General features: G+C 44.8%; 1 protein-coding gene across 1 annotated transcript in view; it reads left to right on the top strand.

Annotated features, from left to right (window-relative positions):
• Positions 1-21,229, top strand: part of carmil2 (capping protein regulator and myosin 1 linker 2) — a 46,390-nt gene that overhangs the window by 5,966 nt on the left and 19,195 nt on the right. Inside the window, exons 7-31 of the mRNA XM_031564378.1 lie at positions 185-255; positions 425-498; positions 771-846; positions 2,580-2,668; positions 3,121-3,215; positions 3,479-3,565; positions 3,824-3,933; positions 4,382-4,459; positions 4,830-4,906; positions 5,057-5,161; positions 5,661-5,730; positions 6,011-6,092; positions 9,923-10,019; positions 10,156-10,210; positions 11,504-11,676; positions 12,026-12,094; positions 14,751-14,844; positions 14,947-15,045; positions 15,306-15,434; positions 15,575-15,688; positions 15,995-16,167; positions 17,964-18,051; positions 18,455-18,550; positions 18,825-18,891; positions 21,008-21,229. The exon at positions 21,008-21,229 is cut by the window's right edge and continues 236 nt beyond it. Of these exons, the coding sequence (XP_031420238.1) occupies positions 185-255; positions 425-498; positions 771-846; positions 2,580-2,668; positions 3,121-3,215; positions 3,479-3,565; positions 3,824-3,933; positions 4,382-4,459; positions 4,830-4,906; positions 5,057-5,161; positions 5,661-5,730; positions 6,011-6,092; positions 9,923-10,019; positions 10,156-10,210; positions 11,504-11,676; positions 12,026-12,094; positions 14,751-14,844; positions 14,947-15,045; positions 15,306-15,434; positions 15,575-15,688; positions 15,995-16,167; positions 17,964-18,051; positions 18,455-18,550; positions 18,825-18,891; positions 21,008-21,229 (2,490 nt within the window). The remainder of the gene's footprint in view (positions 1-184; positions 256-424; positions 499-770; positions 847-2,579; positions 2,669-3,120; positions 3,216-3,478; positions 3,566-3,823; positions 3,934-4,381; positions 4,460-4,829; positions 4,907-5,056; positions 5,162-5,660; positions 5,731-6,010; positions 6,093-9,922; positions 10,020-10,155; positions 10,211-11,503; positions 11,677-12,025; positions 12,095-14,750; positions 14,845-14,946; positions 15,046-15,305; positions 15,435-15,574; positions 15,689-15,994; positions 16,168-17,963; positions 18,052-18,454; positions 18,551-18,824; positions 18,892-21,007) is intronic.

Here is a 21,229-nt window from a genome sequence, read left to right as displayed (position 1 = left end):
AAATTAGAGCAGAAGTCGCTTCCTTCACAGAACACAAGACCATGCTCAACCATTTTTGTTCTCACAATTGAGACAAATCCAGATACAATCTACCCTCAGCATTCTTCCTACTGTGATGCCCCTTAGTTAACTCTAACTCTGTGCATAGCCTTCTATCTGCTTTATCTGTCTATCTCTCTGGCAGGTGGTTTCTCAGTAACGTATGAGGCACTGTGCGATTTCAACGAGCTTCCATGCCGACAGGAAGTGCAGTGGGTGAGCGCTGCTGTCCAGCCACGCTACAGCATTTCATACATCACTTTGCAGTATAAGTCTAGATTAAACTAAAGTCTAGACTAAAACCCAACCCCTTAAACTGTGATTATATTATAATGGAAATGCACCATTTTTCTCAGCACCCACTGTCTTTTTGGCTGTTTATTAGGATGTAGACAACATCTATCATGTCCAGAACTGTCGGGAGTTCAACCTGCTGGACTTCAGTCACCTGGAAAGCAGGTGAGCTGTTCAAGAGTCCCTTTTTACCTTTTGCTGATTTCATTTTCAAATTGTCCTATCATATGGATTGTTGATCTCTCATTGAGGTCCAATCTAAGTTCTGTGACTGCTGCTCACTAATTAGTGAAAGTGAAGGGTTTCATATGATTTCCAAGTCTTCTTTTAAAACATTTGCACAAAGCATTTTGTTTTTGCCCAGCTTGTGACATGACTTTATGACTTAACAGTCCTCTCAGTACCTAAGCATCTACCCCTCGATTTCTCCTAATCAGGGACACGGCCGTGGCTGTGGCGGCCCTGTCATTCAACGAGTGGTTTACCAAGATTTCCAGCAAGGACCTCAAACTGGTATGTCTCGAGGAGTGAGCAATAGAAAACTGACAGTAAAACCTGACTTTTCCCTTGAGTTAGGCAATGATGCTAGAAGTGTCTTGTATGTGAATGGAGATACAACAGAGGACTCGTTGAGCTCTGAGCTGCAGACTCAAGGATGGGCTCTGTGCCTAACTCCTGTGTCTAACCTCTCATTTAACGTGCCGTTTATGAATCAACCTGTTTCACGCTTTCAGCTGTAGCTCTGCATTCACGAAACAGCCAAATTCGTTGAATCGTTGAAATTTGTGTTGAAGATCTCAAAACGTCTTGGAAAATTGCTATAATATTTTCTTGGCAAACGTGAGAGAAAACCCTGTGAAAATGTTGGAAATGCTGCTTCCTGTTTCCTGCCGGTTCAGAGCCCACACTCATAGTGCTCAGTCAGGCGGTGGCGGGTTTGTACCACACTGGCTGCTCCTGCCCTGCTTACCTGTTTCAGGTGCTGCCATCACAGCCATGTGCTTTTGGGACTTATCCAGACAACCCATTACAGAGCTGATAGCTCCCAGTCCCCTACTGATTAGGGGGTGAGAGAGATAACCTTCAGTAAAGTACCGGTTTCTGCATGTGAGAGTCTTTCTGAGTTGAAGTGCATTCCTGTGTGTGTATACAGAATGTGTGTGTGTATGTGTGTGTGTGAGAGAGAGAGATATAGGAACAGACGTTGTTGTGTGTGTGTTAATTAGAAAAGGGTTTCTTTGTGTGGTTTTCTGCCTGCACTGTTACTGCTTGCCTGTAAACTTGAAGGTTTCTGCTGTGGTGTGCGAGTGTTTGTTGCAAGGAGGCAAAGGTGCAGACAGAGCTTTAGGATGCAAGGTCTGGTGCCTGGCTTCAAAGCCTTGGGATAATTGAAAGGCAATGCAGCACTCAGATGTATACTGAATACATATATAAAAAATCTATACAGTTTATTAAATAGCAGCAAACAAGGAGATGGATATATTTTGGCCTGAGTGTTCTCCAGTGTTCTGTATGACAGACTGCTGGACTAGAGCTCCATGATAAACTCTACAAAGTACCTTTATTACTTCTATTTATATGTCTGATAATAATAGATAATAGATTCATATTGTCCAGCTTGGCCAACACTATGACTTCCTCCAATGTTTTGATCTGAGCATGCTCTCAGGACCTTTCAGGGCAGTGCAAAAGGTCAAGAACGAGCCTGGTGCCAAAAGTGAAATGGCTTCTCCTTAACTCCTCGTCCATGAGACATGGCTAGATGCGTTAGGAATAAGAAGTGTACTCTTCCTGAAAGGCTTCTGCAAGAAGCTGTGGAGTGCAAAAGAGTTTTTCACACTTTTCACACTTCGCTATCATCAAAACTACTCCACATAGACTTTCAAAGTTGTTTTAATGTGTGTTATTGTGTGTTGTATGGTAATTGTCTGTATAGGCACATACAAGGGTGCATTTGCATCAAACAGAGAGAAAAGCACATGTGTGCTTTTTGTCATATTCAAACAGGAACACTGCCCTGAGGAAAGTAGATTTCACTTTCTGCATTTTTGGTGGGCAGCTGCAGAAGTTTAGACAGCATCATTTTATGGGCTGTGTTGGGAATGATGTATTAGTGACTTGACACCCAGGAGGAATGGATGAGTAAAGTCAGCAACCCTTGGTACATTTAGTAAGAACATCTTCTGCAATATGTACAGTGCAGTAATTAATGAATTAACCCCCCCCCCCCCCCCCTCCTCCCTCAGCCTTTGGATGTCCAGGAGCAGATTATCTTCATGATCAACCGCTCTCCCACACTGAAGGAGCTCTGTCTGGAGAACAGCGGCCTGAAGCTGTGAGTGGGCTCTCTCAGTTTCACATTCACCCCATCACATACTCTGCACACCCCCTCACAGGCCCTAACATGACACCCCCTCAGAACTGTAAAGCACCTTCTGTATAATTGATAATAATCTTCTAAAGAACCTTTCACAGTAATATGTGGCTTGGGTACTCTCCAAAAATAAGAGCCACCCCCACTCCACTGTGCACCTTAAAATACTTGGCCTTCCCCAGTAGCTCTGAATAATCTGTCAGGCCTTCCTCATTCTCCTTTCCTTCACAAACATTCTTAGAACTCCCTGACTAGCAGTTATTCAGGTGTTCAAGGAGAGGGGGCGAAGAGGCTGAGACGGCGAGGTTCAGTTTGGGGAATAGTCAGCATGCAGCATATTTCCTGTCTCACCCTTCTCTGGTGTTCTGCTCCTCTGTGCCCTCTCTTTGCTGCCCTGGATGAATGCCCTGTAGGGACTTCGCCGCGAAGATGGCATGGGCCTTGACAGAGTGCCCCTACTCCACACTACACATTATCAACCTGTCAGCCAATCAGATGGAAGACAAAGGTGATGCTTCTGAACTGTGTGGCTTTGTTGATGGTGTGAAAGCGTGCATGCAATTTTTTACACTTTTACAATTTGTCAACAACAATAACCCCAGGATAGGAAAAAACACAACACAACCATGATTTAGTGAGTCACTGTAGTGTACTGAAATTGTCTGAGTGAACTGTTCATAAAGATCCCATTACACTTCCTCTGCTCCTTATTCCACAACTTAAACTCTCCCCCCCTCCCTCTCTCTCTCACTGCCTGCCACCTGTGCACAGGTGTTTCTGCCCTCAGTCAGCACCTGGATAAGCTGCCCTGTGGCCTCAGCCAGCTGTCCCTGTCCAGAGTGTCTCTCTCCCCTAAAGGTAGATACCCAAATAGACCGTCACCAAACAAGCCACAAGGGTCACAGCACTGAATCTGAGTCTGGGATTGATGTGTGCTTGTGCTGGGACACAAGGCTGTGATTGGTTTCTTTGTCTTCTCTCTCAATCCACATTACCACAATAGAGCCAGTGGTAACACAAGCACAATAATTATTGCCCTGTGGTCGCTGGTCTTCCATGTGCGTTGTCATATGCTTGTGTTTGGAGCTATCTCTCTCTCTCTTTCTTATTTTACAGGGCTGGGTAATCTGGCCAATGCTTTGGTCCAGAGCAGGTTTATCTCCAACAGTCTGACGCATCTAGACTTGTCAGGAAACCCAGGTTGCATGGCAACAGAGGAGGCAGCGGTAAGGGAGTGTGTGTGTGTGTGTGTGTGTGTGAAAGAGAGAGAGAGAGAGAGAGAGAGAGTCTGCGTGTATATATCTGCTTATGTGTGAAAGGGTGTATGTAATGTTTGTCTATGCGCTTTGTGTGTGTGTACGTGTGTGTGAGAAAGACGGTTTATATTTAGGCCTGACTCTCTTTCATTGAGAGCTACAGGCTTTTTCAATATCGTTGCAGTATCACAACAATGAATGTTCAAGTGTTTCTTTCTAGCCATTGAAACGCTCAGTAATGAAGAATTCAGTGCTTGTTTAGAGTCATGGCTGTCTTGCCTGACAGTCGCTCTGTGTTACTCAATACTGCAGTGACTTAATGAAGAGAAAAGTGATTCTATTACAGAGACTCTGATTTTTTGCAGTATTAAGTTTTCGTGTCCAAATGGCTCTTAATGTGGCTCTGTCTGTCTGCCAGACTCTCTGCAAGTTCCTGTCAGGCCCCAATGTTCTGTCCTTCCTGGACCTCAGTGGGACAGATTGTCCTCTGGACACGGTGAGCAGCCAAATATTTCTCACGTTAAGATATTCCAGTTACTGTGAATGTATGTGTGTTGTTATTTTCACAGGTCCACTGTCCACTGTATTTCTTTAGTTATAAGACTATAAGAATAAGATAATAAAGGAGGGTACAACGTAGGGTTCGGGGTCAAATGTCTTAAATCTCGTTTTTGACATTGTTTAATGCCATATTGCAGTGTAACTCTATTATAAAAAAACAAACAATTGCATATATTGATTGTAGCAATGGGCTGAAGAGATTTTGTACCAACAAAGACAGTATTCACACTTAGAGCTCAGTGGTTTTCCTGTTTGCATGCAGTCTTTTATCAGTGATTTACAAGCCTTCGTGTCTGTCTCTCTAGTTGTTTGTGTCTCTGTCTGCGGGCTGCTTCTCCACACTGAGCCACGTCAACCTCTCCAGAAACATCTTTACCCACAGGTGAGCGCAATGCCTCTACTTAACTTTGCTGAGTTTCATCAGGTCATTGTACATCTCACTGATTTGCCTGATCTGTGTTTTTGTGGTCATATACGTGTGTGTGCGTGTGTGCGTGTGTGCGTGTGTGTGTGTGTGTGTGTGTCCATACAGGAAAGTGCGAGAGGTGACGCGCAGTGTGAGGGACTTCTTTAGCAAGGCGTCTGAGCTGCGGTACATGGGGCTGGCTAGGACCAAGCTTCCACCGGACGCTCTCAGGTCAGTCATGCACAGACAGATACACACACACACACACACACACACACACACACACACACACACACACACACACACACCAGTGTAGCCATCCTGACTCATTAGTCATCTCATCCTACCATTTATGCTTGTTTGCTATGCGCTTTATTCCTGTAACCATCAGCTGGTTAAGCCAGGTCTTAAAAGTGCAGGTCTCCGTGTATATACCTGTAGGCTACTATAAAGTCCCTTTGGATAGGGGTGTCTGCCATCTGAATAAATGTACTCTGAGTTGGTATTATATCTGTCCGTTTTGAAATTTCAACCAGTTCTGGTTTCTCAGTATGTGTACGTAGATGATATGGTGACTTCAGTTACTGTGTGTGTTGCTATTTCGCATTCATGTTTTACAAGACCAGTGCTGTGTTGTTTGTTGAGGTCGGTTGTGAGTTGTGTTTGTGTTATCATACCATGCACCCTCATAGTGACAGGCTGTTGTGTCTTACTATTGTTTGCTCTGTAGGCTGATGCTGCAGGGTTTAGCTACCAAAACGCGTCTGTGTGGACTTGAGCTGGACATCAGCGGATGTGAGGTATACAGTCAGGCAAACACACACACACACACACACACACACACACACACACACACACACACACACAAACACACACACACACACATACACATACACATGCATTTAACTATGTTTTTTTATTTACTTACTTACACACACCACACAATACAGTTTTATGAATCGGTTTCTTTCAGAATTTAGAGCTCTCTCTATATATATGTGTGCATGCATGTGTTTGTGTGTGTGTGTAATTTTATGTGGTTTGTACACATGTGTGTGTGTGTGTGTGTGTGTTGTGCAGCTGAGGTCTGCCGGAGCGCAGGTGATTCAGGAGCACATTTTCGAAGCCAAGGCCATCTGCAGTCTGGACCTTTCTGACAACGGTAACAATAACTGCCTAACATTCACACACGTTTATCTCTCCTCCCATCTGACATCTATTTCCTCTCGTTCTCTGTCCCTCTCTCTCTCTCTCTCTCCCCATATCTCTCACCATCCACTCTCGCCCTCTCATACCTTTTTTCCTTCCATTTCTTCCATGCTATTCCCTTCTTCCCAACCCCTTCTGACATGTTTCATTGATTCTCTCTGTCCTAGTCTACTATGTGCCCTGTCCTTTACAGAATCTCTCTCTGTCTCTTCCTCCTCCTCACTGTCTCCTGTATCTCTCCTCTCTCTTTTCATGCCTCTGTCTTTCTTTCTTCGCCTGCCTTATCACCTGCTTTAGTATGGAGATTCCGCAAGCCTATGGATCTGGTGGGCTTTACTCCATCAGGTGATAAATCATATCGAGCATATCTCTGGTATGTAGTGGCCAACAGAGAGAGAGAGAGAGAGAGAGAGAGAGAGAGAGAGAGAGAGGGAGAGAAATACATTATTCTCATTGAGGGCTGTCTCTTGGGATGCCTTCCTACTCTTCCTTCGGAGAGAGGAGCCATCTTTTTCCAATTTCACTCAGTAGGGTAGGGGTGTTGCATGGAATACATTTGTGTCTGTCTTTTTGTGTCTGTGTGAGTGTGAATTTGTGTGTTTGTGCCTTCCATACTGAAAGCCTCAAGGGAGACTAAGCAGGGGAGGGGATGAGGGAGGAATGACAATGAGAAGCCCACCTATTCACCAGTATTCTTCATAGCTGTGGGTTTTCAGATCACGGGAGTATAGGAGTACCCCGCAGGAGTTCCCAGTAGTGGAGGCTATTTATACCTGTGCAACACCACTAATACATCTGTGTGGCGGGTGCCTTTTATTTTGTGTCGCTTACGTTTGCCCTCATTCTCCGTTGAGGAATCACCAGCAATGTTTTTAGGAGGAGAGTAAACATGAAGATGGATTCCTTGTGAAGGAAACACCCCTCCCCAAAACACACACACACACACGCACACGCACACACACGCACGCACACACACACACATACACACTCTCTCTCTCTCTCACTCACACACACACACACACACACACACACACACACACACTCTCTCTCTCACACACACACACACACACACACACACACACACACACACACACACACACACACACACACACACACACACACACACACACACACACACCACACACACACACCTCCCACTACATGAACTGCTGATGACAGGCTAGCTGCACCCCCTAAAGGAGATCAGATCAGACAAGGGCTATTTCTGGAGCTCCTCCATCAGTGCCCTGGCCTTCAGCATGGGAAACAAATCAGTCTCATCCAGGATAGAGGCACTCCTATCTGATCCTCTTGGAGTCGCTCTCAAGCTGGGGTGGAGAGAGAGAACGAGAAAAAAGAGAGCAATGGGACATACAGAGAGAGAGAGAGAGAGAGAGAGAGAGAGAGAGAGAGAGAGAGAGAGAGAGAGAGAGAGAGAGAGAGAATGCATACTCATAATGTTTGAGTTGAGGAAAGGATAACTAAATGTCTGATACAGTTAATCAGACAGACTATTATTTTCTCGCTCTAGTTAATACTAGACTAGACCTGCTGGCGTCTGTTGTTTGCTGTGTGCAAGGTCAGCGCAGATGGAATTTTGCAGGTTCTTCACTGGATCTTTTCCTCATGCCAAGGGAATTTCTCTTCTGCCCCTTAGACCTCAAACATCAATCCCTCATCTACAATCATCCGGCACCAAAGCACACACCATACTTTTTCAAAGGCTGGGACATTGTCCATTAGCTTGTAAAAAGCATGCTCCACCATAAGCCAAATGCTTCAACAGTTAAACAATGTTTGCATTTGATCCTTCCATCCTGGACTTATGCGATTTAAATAACAGATAACTTACCAAGACCTGTTAGGAAATTGGCCAGTGTGGATTCCCTGTGGTTATGTATGTGGTGATTTACTATTAATAGTTTGAATGAATAGCTTTGTAAATAAACCACCCAGGTGCACTAACATTCAGCCATTCCTGTGAAACTTCCCCATTACACTTAGCCACCACTGAGTTACACAGTGTGCCACCCTCCTCTGTAGCTCACTGCATCTCTTAGGGAGCGGTGCCTTATTAAAAATACCCTGCACGCCCGCACATCATCGCCCTCCGAAATATGCACTTTGCATTTGGATCCCGCCAGCCCCTTAAGTTGATTGGAAACTGACTGGACACACATCTGACACAGGGAAAAATCTACTTGGTTAACCCCTTAGAGAAAGCAACAATAGGTGTTATAATGTGTTCTGGAAAATCCACCTACACCCACTTTCTCAGAGACGAGACTTCGTGGACAGTGGCGAGTAGTCCTGTGGTGAGAGAGGAGCTGGAAGCATCCAAGATTTTGGCAGCTGTCCTGGCCGATGAAAGACTGATGCACTTTGCTACTAGTGTGAGACTCTCTAGTCAAGCACCTGCCAGCAGGCCCGTTAAACACATCTCAGTCTCACACTCCCAGCCTGGAAAAAAAATCTCTTCAGACTATTAGATAGTGAGAGCTGGCGTGCAAGGGGTCTATAGAAGAGAGGTTCCTCCAGACCTTCTTTCCTTTCAACATGCAGAAGCCTTCAGGCATTAAAAAAACAGATTTATAAAAACATGGCCACTGAGAATGGAGTGACAGAGAGAAAGATAAAGAGAGAGAGAGAAGGTGAGGGAGGCAGAGGGAGCAGTGGAGATCCATGGAGAGAGGAGAGAAACATATAGAAAGGGAGCAGTCGAGACACGTGAAGAAAGACCCAGAGATAGAGTCACAGCTGGAGAGAAACCAGGAGATAGAGATTGAGAAAGAGCAGTAGATGCATGCAGAGAGAGGAAACTGTGAAATCTACAGAGTGAGTGTGAATGAAGGATAGAGAGAAAGATGCCAAAGATCAAGGCTAGGTTAGAACAAACAAAAGTGAGACATCTAGGTCAGTCTGATAAATGAAACTGGCACTTCAGTGTCAGCAGAAGCACTTTTGTGTGTGTTTCCTCCTGCTCACACAAGCTGCACTAAAACAGACCTGAACTGCCTGAGGCCCCAGAGCTGAAACAGGAAGTGCTGAAACAGGCCTAAACTGTCTGAGGGCCCAGTGCTGAAACAGGCCTGAACTGCCTGAGGCCCCAGTGCTGAAACAGGAAGTGCTGAAACAGGCCTGAACTGTCTGAGGGCCCAGTGCTGAAACAGGAAGTGCTAGACACCTGCAGCAAGAATGGGGCTTGGCTCCTGTCATACCAGACCTTAATGAAGTCATAGACTGAGAACAGATTACATTAGAGCCAATGTGAAGTCAGCAGACAAGACAAAAGCAAGGGGCTACATAATCTGGGAGAACACACGGTGACTAACCAAGGCCATCAGGTTCCCTCAGGTATGGGAGACTGCAGAGAGAAGGGCAGCATTAGGGAATACAAAGCTGCAGCAGCATTAGGAAATACAAAGCTTCTACATCCTGCTTGGAAAGGAAAAGAAAAAGTTCCTTGTAGTTTCTGTAAAAAGTTAAAGTTGTACAAGGTTCTTGGTGTTTCTGTCACTTGTCTTGTCTTGGGTGAGTACTAGGGTGGGTTTGATTCCCAAGAGCATATATATACGGTATTACCTAGTCTGTTATGGAAATCACTTTGAATAAATGCATTTAACGATTCAATAAATTCAAATGAGCCTCGGCTGGTTCATAGAAACTGGAGATGGATGTAAAATGGCTATAATCTCTCAGTCTATGACCAGATAATCTAAGTCTCCTCCCTCTCTCTCTCTCTCTCTCTTGCTCTCTCTCTCCCTCTCTGCTGCCTCCCTCCAGGGTTTGAGAATGACATGGTCACCTTGGTGCTGGCGATCGGACGCAGCCACTCCATCCGCCACCTCTCACTGGGAGGAAACTTCGCCATGAAGTCCAGGTAAGCCTCCACCAATCAGCCAGCAGCTCAGATCGGACCACTCACTGAATCCAACAGTAATACACCTTTTCACTTGACCCCATCCACTTCTGCCTTTATTTTCTGAACGGTCTGAACGGTGATGTCCTCTTCCCAGAGTTCTTACGGATGTCCTCCACCGCATCGTCCAGCTCGTCCAGGAGGAGGAATGCGTGAGTAGCTAGCCGACCGTCCATCAGATCTTGGTGGGGACTCTTACCCCCTTGAACTGGTCTGTTTTCCACACAGTGTTGCATCTTTCAGTGTGACAGCAATGGCCCTGCGGACACAGCCTGTAAAAAAATGTGTGCTAGTAATGTCAAAATCATGTGTTTGAGCATGCATGATACCTGATATTACTCCATGCCATGCTGCATAAAGATGTCTGCTGAATGAAAGGGTGTAAAAGTTGTGGAGCCAATGTGGTATGTGTTGGATTAGTGTGGGGATCCATGATGAGCAGGACTGAGGCTTCTTGCATGCTTTGTAGGTCAAAAGGTCAATTACTCTTGTTTGGTTTGCCGCCTGGCTCTATGTTACTATTGTGTTTTATAGACTGTTCACATAACAGACTGTGTGTGGGTGTGTGTGGGAGTGTGAGTGTGTGTGGGTGTGTGTGTGTGTGTGTGTGTGTGTGTGTTCTGCAGATAGGAGAGTCCTCATGGGATGTCTCTTCCTGGCAAAAGGAGTTAATTATCCTGAAACTCCTCAGAGATGAGATCTGCCTGTGTAATTATACACAAGCTCTACGAAGAGCAGGAGTGTCTCGACGCTCACTTTCTTTCCTTCTCTCTTTCTCTATCTTTCTTCTCTCTTTCTTCATCTCTCTTCTTTTCTTCTCTCTTTTATGTCATTCATCATCCTTTTCTCCCTCCCTTTTCCTTCCTTTCCTTCCTTCATCTCTCTTACTTCATCTTCGCCCATCATCTTTGCTCTGTTTCTTTCTCCATATCTTCTATTCCTTCTGTTCTTCAATTCCCTCCTTCCCTCTCACTTTCTGTATCTTCTCTTTTGCTGTACATAAGTCAGTCCTCTCTCTTCCTGAATCTGAGTTTTCTACAGGTGTCAGTCTTAATTTCATCTGATGCTGATGTCCTCTCAGGACTGGCAAAAGTGTGTAAAATGTTATCAGTGTATTTACCATGTATTGCGAATAGACTTCAGAGATGGTTGTGGTGGTGTGTGTGTGTGTGTGTGTGTGTGTGTGTGTGTGTGTGGGGGGGTACCCCTGCATCAAATTAACAATTCAGTGTAAGTCACAATTTTATGCTGTTAAAATAATGACTTTATTACCATTTCACTGGCAAACCACTGCATACGCTGCTTAAAAAGACATAATGCCTTTGGTGGCCAGGGTCCTAGTGCATTCTGAGACAGGTCCCTATCAGGTGTGGTTCAGGCTCCGATCCCTTCTGCAGGAGCCTGTCATAGTCCTTACCTGTCTCCCTCTGTCCCCGTCCCCCCAGCCCCTGGAGTCTCTGTCGGTGTGTGACTCCAAGCTGAAGACGGGCACCACCATCCTCATCAACAGCCTCGCCAGCAACGCAAACCTGTCCAAGATCGACATCAGCGGGAACCTCATTGGAGACACTGGGGCCAAGGTGCTGGCCAAGGCCTTGATGATCAACACCAAGCTCAAGTAAGTGCTCCGTCTCTGTTGAAGGTACGGTCCGCGATTTTGATATTTGAGCTCAACATCCAATCAAATTACACCGCTCCCTTCCATACGCCTGAAGCAACTTGTTGATTGGCTGGAATAGCGTATGGCTCAGTCTGAGAACTGTGTACTTTTTTTTGGAGCAACGGACAGCTAGAGTACCGTAAAGAGCAATTTGCAGAATCAAAATCACGGACTGTACCTTTAAGTGCCATGTATGACTGACACTTCTATTGTGAAGCTCAGGAAGATTGTTTCAGCTTCTTTCTTTCTCTTTCTCCTCCCCTCTGTCTTGTTTTCTGTCCCTCGTCTTTCTCTTTCACTGTCCCAGGACTCTTGTGTGGGATAGAAACAACGTGACAGCCAAGGGTTACCAGGACGTGGCCAATGCATTAGAGAAGTGAGTTTCGTGGAAAGCTGTCATTCTTCATTTTTGACACTAATTTGTGAGGTCTGTGTGTGTGTTTACGTTTGTGTATGTGTATGTTCATATAAGGGCCATTCTACCGAATTGGTGCAAAGTGTGGTCCCACAACAATAAAAACTATTTACAAAACAATTAAGTATTCAGACATAGATATTTACTAAGAATATGTTATGGTCTATTTAAACCCAAGACATTAATTGAGATAGGGATAAGCTAAATATATACAAAATCATCATTTATAGGGTACTTTCTATTGGGAAGTAGCTGTCCCTAACCCTGGCATCTAAATTTCAATGTCTGTAAATAACACTTTTTAGATTTTTTTCAATTATGTAATTTCAAAGATCTTTACGATTAAGTTTAAACAGAACTTGGAAGATTTTGATTTATTGTGGGTTTAATTAAAAAAAAAAAAAAACTATACTCAAAAAATCATGTCCATAGTTTTCATGTCACTACCGAAACACAGGAGTTTTAGTCCGTTGGCTGAGCCTGTTTTTTAGCCACACCTCTGCATTTATAACCAGGCAGTGATACTGCATCCCTGTCCCTCATGGCTGAATGGTAAGTAGCTAGATCCCATACTTTTGATATAAATGTGTTCCAAAGTCTGAAAATCAGTGTGTAACCTTAAGAATTGACACTACCGAACACCTTTTTTTCTTCAATTAAGTAAACTTTTTGGGGTTTTATGTAAAGTATTATGTTTGTTTGTGTGTACACCTCTTCAAAGATTTGTTTGCTAGCCATGTGCTTGCTAGAATTATTTATTTATGCTCAAAAGTTTCGGTAGTGACATGATCGTTTCGGTAGTGACCAAATGGAATGGTAAGTAGTTCAATCCCATCATTTTGAAATAAATGTGTTATGGGGACTAAATGGTAAAGATGTAGATAATGCTGATTTCTATCTGAAATTGTTCAGGAGAGAAAGAATCATAAGACACCAAAATGCCAAAAGGAAAAAGTGGAGCAGAGAGGCTGAGAGAATACCGACAAAGAGTGAGGGATGACCCAGTGAAACACCAAGAATATTTAAGGAAGGAAAGAGAAAGAAATAAGAAACGAAAGGAAGAAGGAAAGTTGAAATGTATCAGTGATTTATCCAACAGGGAGAAAAAGAAGGTCAGAAAATCATGGAGGAAAAGACAGCAAAAGCACAAAACATTTGTTTTTAATATTCCCAACCAAAAGCATGGTATGAGTTAAGATTAAGCAATAAGGTTGAGGAAATATGATACAACCTTGCAAACAAAATACTGTGGTCACTACCGAAACAGTGCTGTCACTACCGAAACAGTGCAGTCACTACCGAAACACTGGATGTTTTGTAAAAAATAAAGTATATTGAGTTATCAACTAAAATGTTATGATACTGATTGGTTTAATGTATGTTCAATTTCATCAATCATCAACTCTGGAATCAATATGATCAGTATTTTGCATTTTACAAAGGAATATTGCACTTAGATTTTGATGAATTGTATAAATTGAACTTTAAAATTTGGTAAAAAATTCATTTTTATTGATTTCATTGTGAAAACCTTCAAGAAATATTTGTAAAAATACTCTTCAGAGAAGGGAAGGAAACACAATCTGAACAGGTTAATAATAATACGTTTTTCCTATAGTTTTTTACTATGTTTCGGTAGTGACAATTTTTGGGAGAGGGAAAACATTCCAACACATTCTGAAAATACAATATAAAAATTGACGGTTCATTTACTAGATATGTATACTATATTTACTAGATATGGTACAATATATATACGGACAAAGTTTTGGGAATAAAACATACAAATTTTCAAAATATTTCCAACCTGACTTTGCACCAATTTGGTAGAATGGCCCATAAACAAGCATCGAGCACCTCTAGATGGTAATGTTTTTGCGTATATTTCAATAAATATATTTGTTTATTTCCGCGTGGTGAGTGTTTGTGGTTTGTGTGTTCAAGTGCATCCCTGTATGCAAATCTGTTACTGTGTATGCCCTTGTTTTGTGTGGGTTGTGTGGGCTGGGCACGGTGGCTCAGTTGCTTGCACAGCTTGCACTACCGCCTCACAGCAAGGGTTGTGTGGGCTGGGCACGGTGGCTCAGTTGCTTGCACAGCTTGCACAGCCGCCTCACAGCAAGAAGGTCATGGGTTCGATTCCCGCATGGGGTGCTGTTGGCTCTGGGGGGCAAGTCCTCCCCAGAGTGCACAGTGCTCAGGTGGGCTATCTCCCGGGCCTTTCTGTGTGGAGTTTGCATGTTCTCCCCGTGTTCACAAGGGGTTTCCTCCACTAAGGACCCCAACAGAAAAAACATGCAAAATAACAGAACACATGTCCATCCCTGACCAAAGATGGACAGTTCACTTCACTTGGTCCCCGGTCGCTACAAGCTGCCCACTGCTCCTGGGGGGTCCTTGAGGAAGGACGGTCCAGGATGGGAAAAAGCAGAAAATAAATTCACCGCGACCTCAGGCCTACCTGCGTGTGTGTGTGTCCTGTGTCGCCTCCATATATGCACGTGTGTGTTCCAGTTTGTCGTGTGTGCCATTAAAAACCTGACAAAGGTCTTAATTATTATTATATCATGGCTTCTGGTGTGTGTGTGTGTGTGTGTGTGTGCGTGTGCTTCCACAGGAACTCCACACTGCAGCACATGTCTCTGCCCATCAGTGACGTGTGTCAGTCCTATCGCAGCAGCCCTGAGAAAACAGAGGATGCCCTGCAGCGTGTGAGTCATGACAGGGGCCCTCAGCCAGCGTGTATGTCTGTAATGTATATGAGTTCATACGAGGTCATGAGTTAAATGGTGTGTGTGTGTGTGTGTGTTTAGATCCTGAAGTACCTCCTGAGAAATGGCCAGCAACAGACAGGAACTCCAGAGCACATGCTGGACCTTCAGCAGGGTCTGCAGACTACTCAGTCTGAACAGGTATAATGTGTGTATACAGCATGTGTGTGTGTGTGTGTGTGTCTGTGTGTGTGATCCAGGTTTCCACAGCTGCGAATCCATGTCTGTGTGAGTTTTCATCTATGGGTACATTTACATGTTCTTGACTGTGTAATAGGGTTGGCTTTAAGTGTGTGAGTGTGATTAAGTATGAGCGTACATACAGGTGTGCTAAAGTATAATTCCTTTTCTTACTATTTCCACCTTCTTTCGTGTGTGTCTATGTGTGTGTGTGTTTCCAGCTTGTGCAGGGCCTCTGCATGAAGCTTAAACAGAGTGTTCAGCCTCTCACCTCCTGCAACATTCAGGAAGTACAGGGGGATATTCTAGCTGCTGAAGAAGTGTTGCACAACGCCAAGACCTCCATAACGGCAAGTGATCGCGTCCTCTGTGAAGGATCACTTACTTCTCTGCCTTAATCCCACTTTAATTAGAAAACTGGTGAAGTGTGTCGTGGTGATTCAGAGCCCTATGATGATTTAACACCACTCTTTCTTCTCTACCTGCACAGCTCCTGCCTTCACTCTATGAGTTGGGAAGGTCGCCCTCTAATGGTGTGATGCTGCAACAGGTTCTACACGACACTGCTAGAACGCTCACCAATGAAATCTCTGAGGAGATCCAGGTCATTTGAAAACTTTGAGTCTGTGTGTGCACATACATCAGCCCTTTTTTATGTTCTCTTGTTGTGGGATGAAGCTGCTTTTCAATGTCAGCAAACATTCTTTTTCTCTTCTCTCTCTCTCTCTCTCTCTCTCTCTCTCTCTCTCTCTCTGTCTCTCTCTCTCTCTCTCTCTCTCTTCTTCTTCTTTGTATTTTTTTGTAGTCAGAGGCACTGGTCTCATCAGTCTTAGCCACCCCATACGGTCCTAACCCCCCATGTCTCCACCTGTAGTGCCTGGCCCGGCTCTCACGCTCTTGTGCTTTTCAGGAGCTGGCGCAGGAGCTGCTGCAGTGTGCGCAGTCGTTCTGCCCTCGCGTGGTGCAGCGGACCTGCGTGAGCGAGCGTCTGGCCGACAGCGTGGCCAAGAAGTCCCGGCAGGCGGCCCACTTCATCGAGAGCACGCTGCACGAGGCCGAGAGACACATCAAAAACAAGCTCAGGTAACATGCACGTCACACGTCATACACACACACACACGCCGTCAGTCAGCTCAGTCACACATTTTATTCAGCCATATTACGTAAGATCAAGACACACATGAAAAGAAAACTCAGGTAACACATGCATGCGTGTACACATGTCAAATGTATATGTAGCGAAGGGAGAGAGAGCAGTCACCGGCCTTGAACCCGGGCCTACAGGGTACTAAACCTGCACCCTGACCACACCCTGTACACTCAAAAAAGTGAACTCTGTGAGTTGCTGAATCAAATAAATGTACTTATATTCAATTTAATTAACATTTGTGTGTTTGGTTTTAAAATCTAGTCCACTTTAGTAAGTCTAACTTAAAATTAAAACTTGTTAAAGCAAAAGAAGCCAGCTAAGTTAATTCAACATAACACTGTTGAGTGAATGGCACAATCACCTCTAAAATGTAGTCCACTTTAGTAAGTCTAACTTAAAATGAACAATCACCTCTAAAATCTAGTCCACTTTAGTAAGTTTAACTTAAAATGATCAATCACCTCTAAAATCTAGTCCACTTTAGTAAGTCTAACTTAAGTCTATCTTAAAATGCACAATCACCTCTAAATCTAGTCCACTTTAGTAAGTCTAACTTAAAATGAAAACTTGTTAAAGCAAAAGAAGCCAGCTAAGTTAATTCAACTTAACACTGTTGAGTGAATGGCACAATCTGTATATATATATATTCTGTGATGTTGAAACATTAGTGCATGGTTTAAGAGTGATATTACTGGTCCTACTGTATTTGTCTTGCGAAAATCAAGCATATATGAGTACATGTTAGCTAGCTAACGAGCTAGCCAATTAAGAAAATGCTACCTGACAGACATACATTAAAATAGCGATCTTGTCGTCAGAGAGCAATAAGGATCCGGAATAACCGGTGAATAGGGCAATACGCGGGTGGCATGACTAGGCATTAGCCAATCAGAATGTTCGTACTGTCGTTGCCATATAATACATTTCAATATTTGATAACTAAATGTAGATGATTTGCCTGACAGTCCTTGAAGATACATGTAAAAGCTCAATTACTAATAAATAATAATTTTATATAAAACTAATAATGCTTTCTTTACCACACCCAGAGTTTGGTATGTGTTGAATGACATCACGTTGATATCACATGATGGTTGTCGTTTTCCATTGGTAATAAATAATATTTCAGAAGCAAGGTATGGCATGGTGGCTCAGGTCCTTGCACTGCCGCCTCACAGCAAGAACGTCATGGGTTCGATTCCCGCATGGGCCACTGTTGGTTAGGGGGGCAGGTCCTCCCCAGACCTTCAGTGTTCAGGTGGGCTAGGTATCTCTGTGTGGAGTTTGCATGTTCTCCCAGTGTCCACAAGAACCCCAACAGCACACTCTCCTATCAATCCCTGACCAAGATGGACGGTTCACTTCACTTGGTCCCCAGCTGCCCTGGGGTCCTGGAGGAAGGACAATCCGGGATGGGGAAATGCAGAAGTCAAATTCACGGCGATTGTTGACATAATAGGCTTTATACCAATGAAAACCATTTAGGTACTCCTTATTCAAGTCAGTTAAGTTGGAAATACAAGGAGTTGTTCAGTTGGTGTTAGTAAATCCAGTTGAACATCTGGTTCTGATTTTTGGCACGGCTGTGTTAAAATGATGACAGGTAGACAATTAAGACGGATGGGGTTTGTTTTGGTGCACGGCTGCGTCCTCTTAATCTGTGAAAAAAGCTTATTGGATTCTACTCATATTGAAACTCCTCTCTGTCTCTTTCCATTCCTTTCTCTAGCGAACTGAAACTGGCAGTTACCGTCACCCTGGTGGAAAGTGTAATTGATGAAGTTCTGCAAGACCTATCTGTGGCTCAACAGAAACTGGTGTGTCTAGTTGCATCACAAGATAGTGTGTGTTCATTCCTGTATGTGAGAGTGTTTGTGCTCTAATTTATGAGTCAGCATAGTGTATGAGTGAGATGTTATATGTCTTGTATAAACTGAGAGAACACACTCAGGTACGTGTGTGTGTGTGTGTGTGCGCACACACATGTCTGTGTCAAGTGTGTACATTTATGTGTGTGTGTGTGTGTGTGTGTGTGTGTGTGTTGTGTGTACATTGGTGTGTGTGTGGTTACGTGTGTGTGTGTGTGCATATCTATATGTCTGTCTGTGTGTCCCTGTCTGTTTGTGTAATGTATGTGAGTGTTATGACTATGTTGTTAAAACCTGTTATAGTGTGCATGCATGCGTGTGTGTGTGCGTTAATGTTGTGCTTCTGGTGCAGGACCAGCATGTGAAAGAGCACACCCAGCTCTCTTCCTCCCTGAGGACCAACGTGCCACAGCTCAGAGTGGTCCAACACGAGTTCCCCACTGACGAGGTCAGAGTTCATCAGCTTGTTCCCCAGTGTAAACTCCACACCTCACTGACCTCTGCTCTATCTATCTGTATCTATCTATCTATCTATCTATCTATCTATCTATCTATCTGTATTCTTCCATCCATCCATCCATTGCATGCTCACATAGACACACTGTTATATATATGTATTTTGTGTCCAATATTGTATCTCAGTATATGTATAAATATACTGTATGCTCATGTTTTGACTAAGTGTTATGGCTGTATAATGTTATTATTGTGTGCTCCACCAGTATGTCCCAGTCATCTGGAGAAACAGCTTCCATACCAAGAGTATCCGTCCAGCCCCATCTGTGAAAAGTAGGTCCTTGATCCTTAGCCTGAAGACTGTAATTTCTGCACACAACTAATCCCAACAACACGGCCAACATCAAACTCCACAACAACCTCACTTTAACAACTCTCTGTCTGCATGTGTGTGTGTGTGCTTGTGTACGATATGCTGTATGGGTGTGTGAGTGTGTGTGAATCTTTTTAGTATGTGTGAATTGTGTGTGTGCATGCATGCGTGTGCAGTGTGTGTTTATATATGCGTGTGTGTCTGCCTGTGAGTGTGTGTGTGTGTGTAAGAAGCCAAGTCTCCCTGAAGCTGCCGCTTGCGGACCCCTCTGCCACTCCCAATCAGCTTCAGACATGCAGACTTATGATGTCAGCTGCTGTGACTACCTGATTGGCTGAGGATCATGCATGGTTCCGTGCAGCCAGCATGGGCAGCCAGCTGCCGTTGCTGGGGTCAGGGTTCGCGTCGGATCAGCTTGGTTATCCCGTTGGCCGCAAACAAGCACAAAACAAAGGCCAGCCAGGGGCCAGAGCCCGTCTAAGGCCAGACCTGCGCAGCGACGCATCACCGTACGCGAAATAATGGACCATCCACAGATAAGGGCAGATCTGTCCATGGCCATATGGCCCCGAGTTGCACTCAAGTTCAATCCCTCTATTACAGCACAGTCGTAAGCACTCAGCGCAAATCAGATTTGCAACAGCAGCAGCAGCGGCGGCGGCCAATGTGTGTCAGTGTGCCTCACGTCCAGTGTCTGTGTCAAGTGAGGCTGCACTGGGTCACAATTAGTTTTTAATGAGGAGGAAATCGTTTGTCTGTGTGAATACAGTCCAACACACAGTGCAGTTGAGGTGTCTGCGTGGTTTTGTAGCAGCATTTTGGAAGGGAGGGGGTTTCCCCTATGAGACTGTAGGGGGTTCCCATGGCGATGGACTTTGCTTTGTCTCAGCTCTGAAGGGGTTAAGACAGCGAGTCAGGGCGAGTCAGGGCGGCGGGAAGGGGCTCTGTTTGGGAGGGTACTGGCCAACCCCTCTGACTCAGGATAATCACTTGTGCTGCAGACAGCCTGTTCAGGCTCTGGGCAGGCAGTAAGACAGACAGAGGAAGACAGACACAGGTAAACAGACAGACAGAGTAGGCAGACAGACAGACAGTAAGATGATTAAAAAAGCAAGACCAGCCTTTATATAGACAGACAAACAAACAGCCATATAGACAGAGAGACAGACAGACAGAGAAAGACAGGTAAGCAGGCAAGTAGACAGGTTGGATAGCAAACAGACACACATATAGGTAAGCAGTTATACAGTTAGACAGACATATACCGGCAGGCAGGCAGGCACCAAACAGGAGGGCTGGGGATAACTGGAGCATGGAAGGGTTACTTTCAGTCCACTCGGCCACACAAGAGCATAGGGGAGCAGAGGGAGGTGAGAAGAGGAGAGAGGAGAGCAGGGATAAAGAGAAGGAGAAAGGAAAAGAACAGAGGAGAACAGAGAAGAGGAGTGGATGTCACTGGCTTATCATTAGGGTGAACTCTTCACCCAGTCTCTCTCCCCCTCCTCAGGTTGTTATCTGCTTTTGCATTATGAGGTTGTTTTGTAAATGTATTCGACTTCCTCTTCTTCCTCTTCTTCCTCTGCGGTGATGATATGCCAGTTTGGTAAATCAGTTTTAGTCATCCATTCATCTCTGGTTTCCATCTATCTCTGTGTCCCTGTGTTTTAGAATGAATGACTGTCATCCTCCCTTCCTGTGCTTAGCTCCACCAGTCCACCAGTCTCCTTCTCCTCTCTCTCTCTCTTCTTCTTCCTTCTCATCCTTTATCTCCTCCCCTCCTTTTCTTATCTTTCTCTCTTGCAATTTTCACATACCTCCTTTTTTTGCTCACATTTTATTACACATCAGCTGATAAGACATCATCTGCACTGGTTTGTGTTTTACTCTTCTTCCTCTCCCATGTCTCTCTCTATCTCTCTCTCTCTCTCTCTCTCTCTCTCTCTACCTCTCCCGTCTCTCCCCTCTTTTTCTCCCTCCCAATATTTTCCTCCTCCCCCTTTCCCCCACCCTTGCTCTCTCTGGCTCTCTCTCTCTCCCTCTCTCCCTCTGTCTCTCCCTCCCTCTCTCTCTCTGCAGGTCTGCTGGATGTGGACGTGGAGCAGCAGGCGAGAGAGAGCAGTGCATATTATCAGCAGGAAGGAGTCGGGGGAGGGGGAGGCGGAGGTGGAGGAGGAGGAGGAGGAGGAGGAGGAGGAGGAGGGGGGCTGCTGCTCTCGCCTGCTCTCTCTGGGCACGGCGAGGGGGAGCGCGAGCAGAGGGGGCGGGCCTCCTCGTTGTCGTTGGCGACGGCGCTGTCAG

Source organism: Clupea harengus, chromosome 3, assembly GCF_900700415.2.
Source record: "Clupea harengus chromosome 3, Ch_v2.0.2, whole genome shotgun sequence".
Lineage (NCBI taxonomy): Eukaryota > Metazoa > Chordata > Actinopteri > Clupeiformes > Clupeidae > Clupea > Clupea harengus.
Note: the sequence above shows the minus strand (reverse complement) of the source record. Positions and strands in the feature narration are given on the sequence as shown.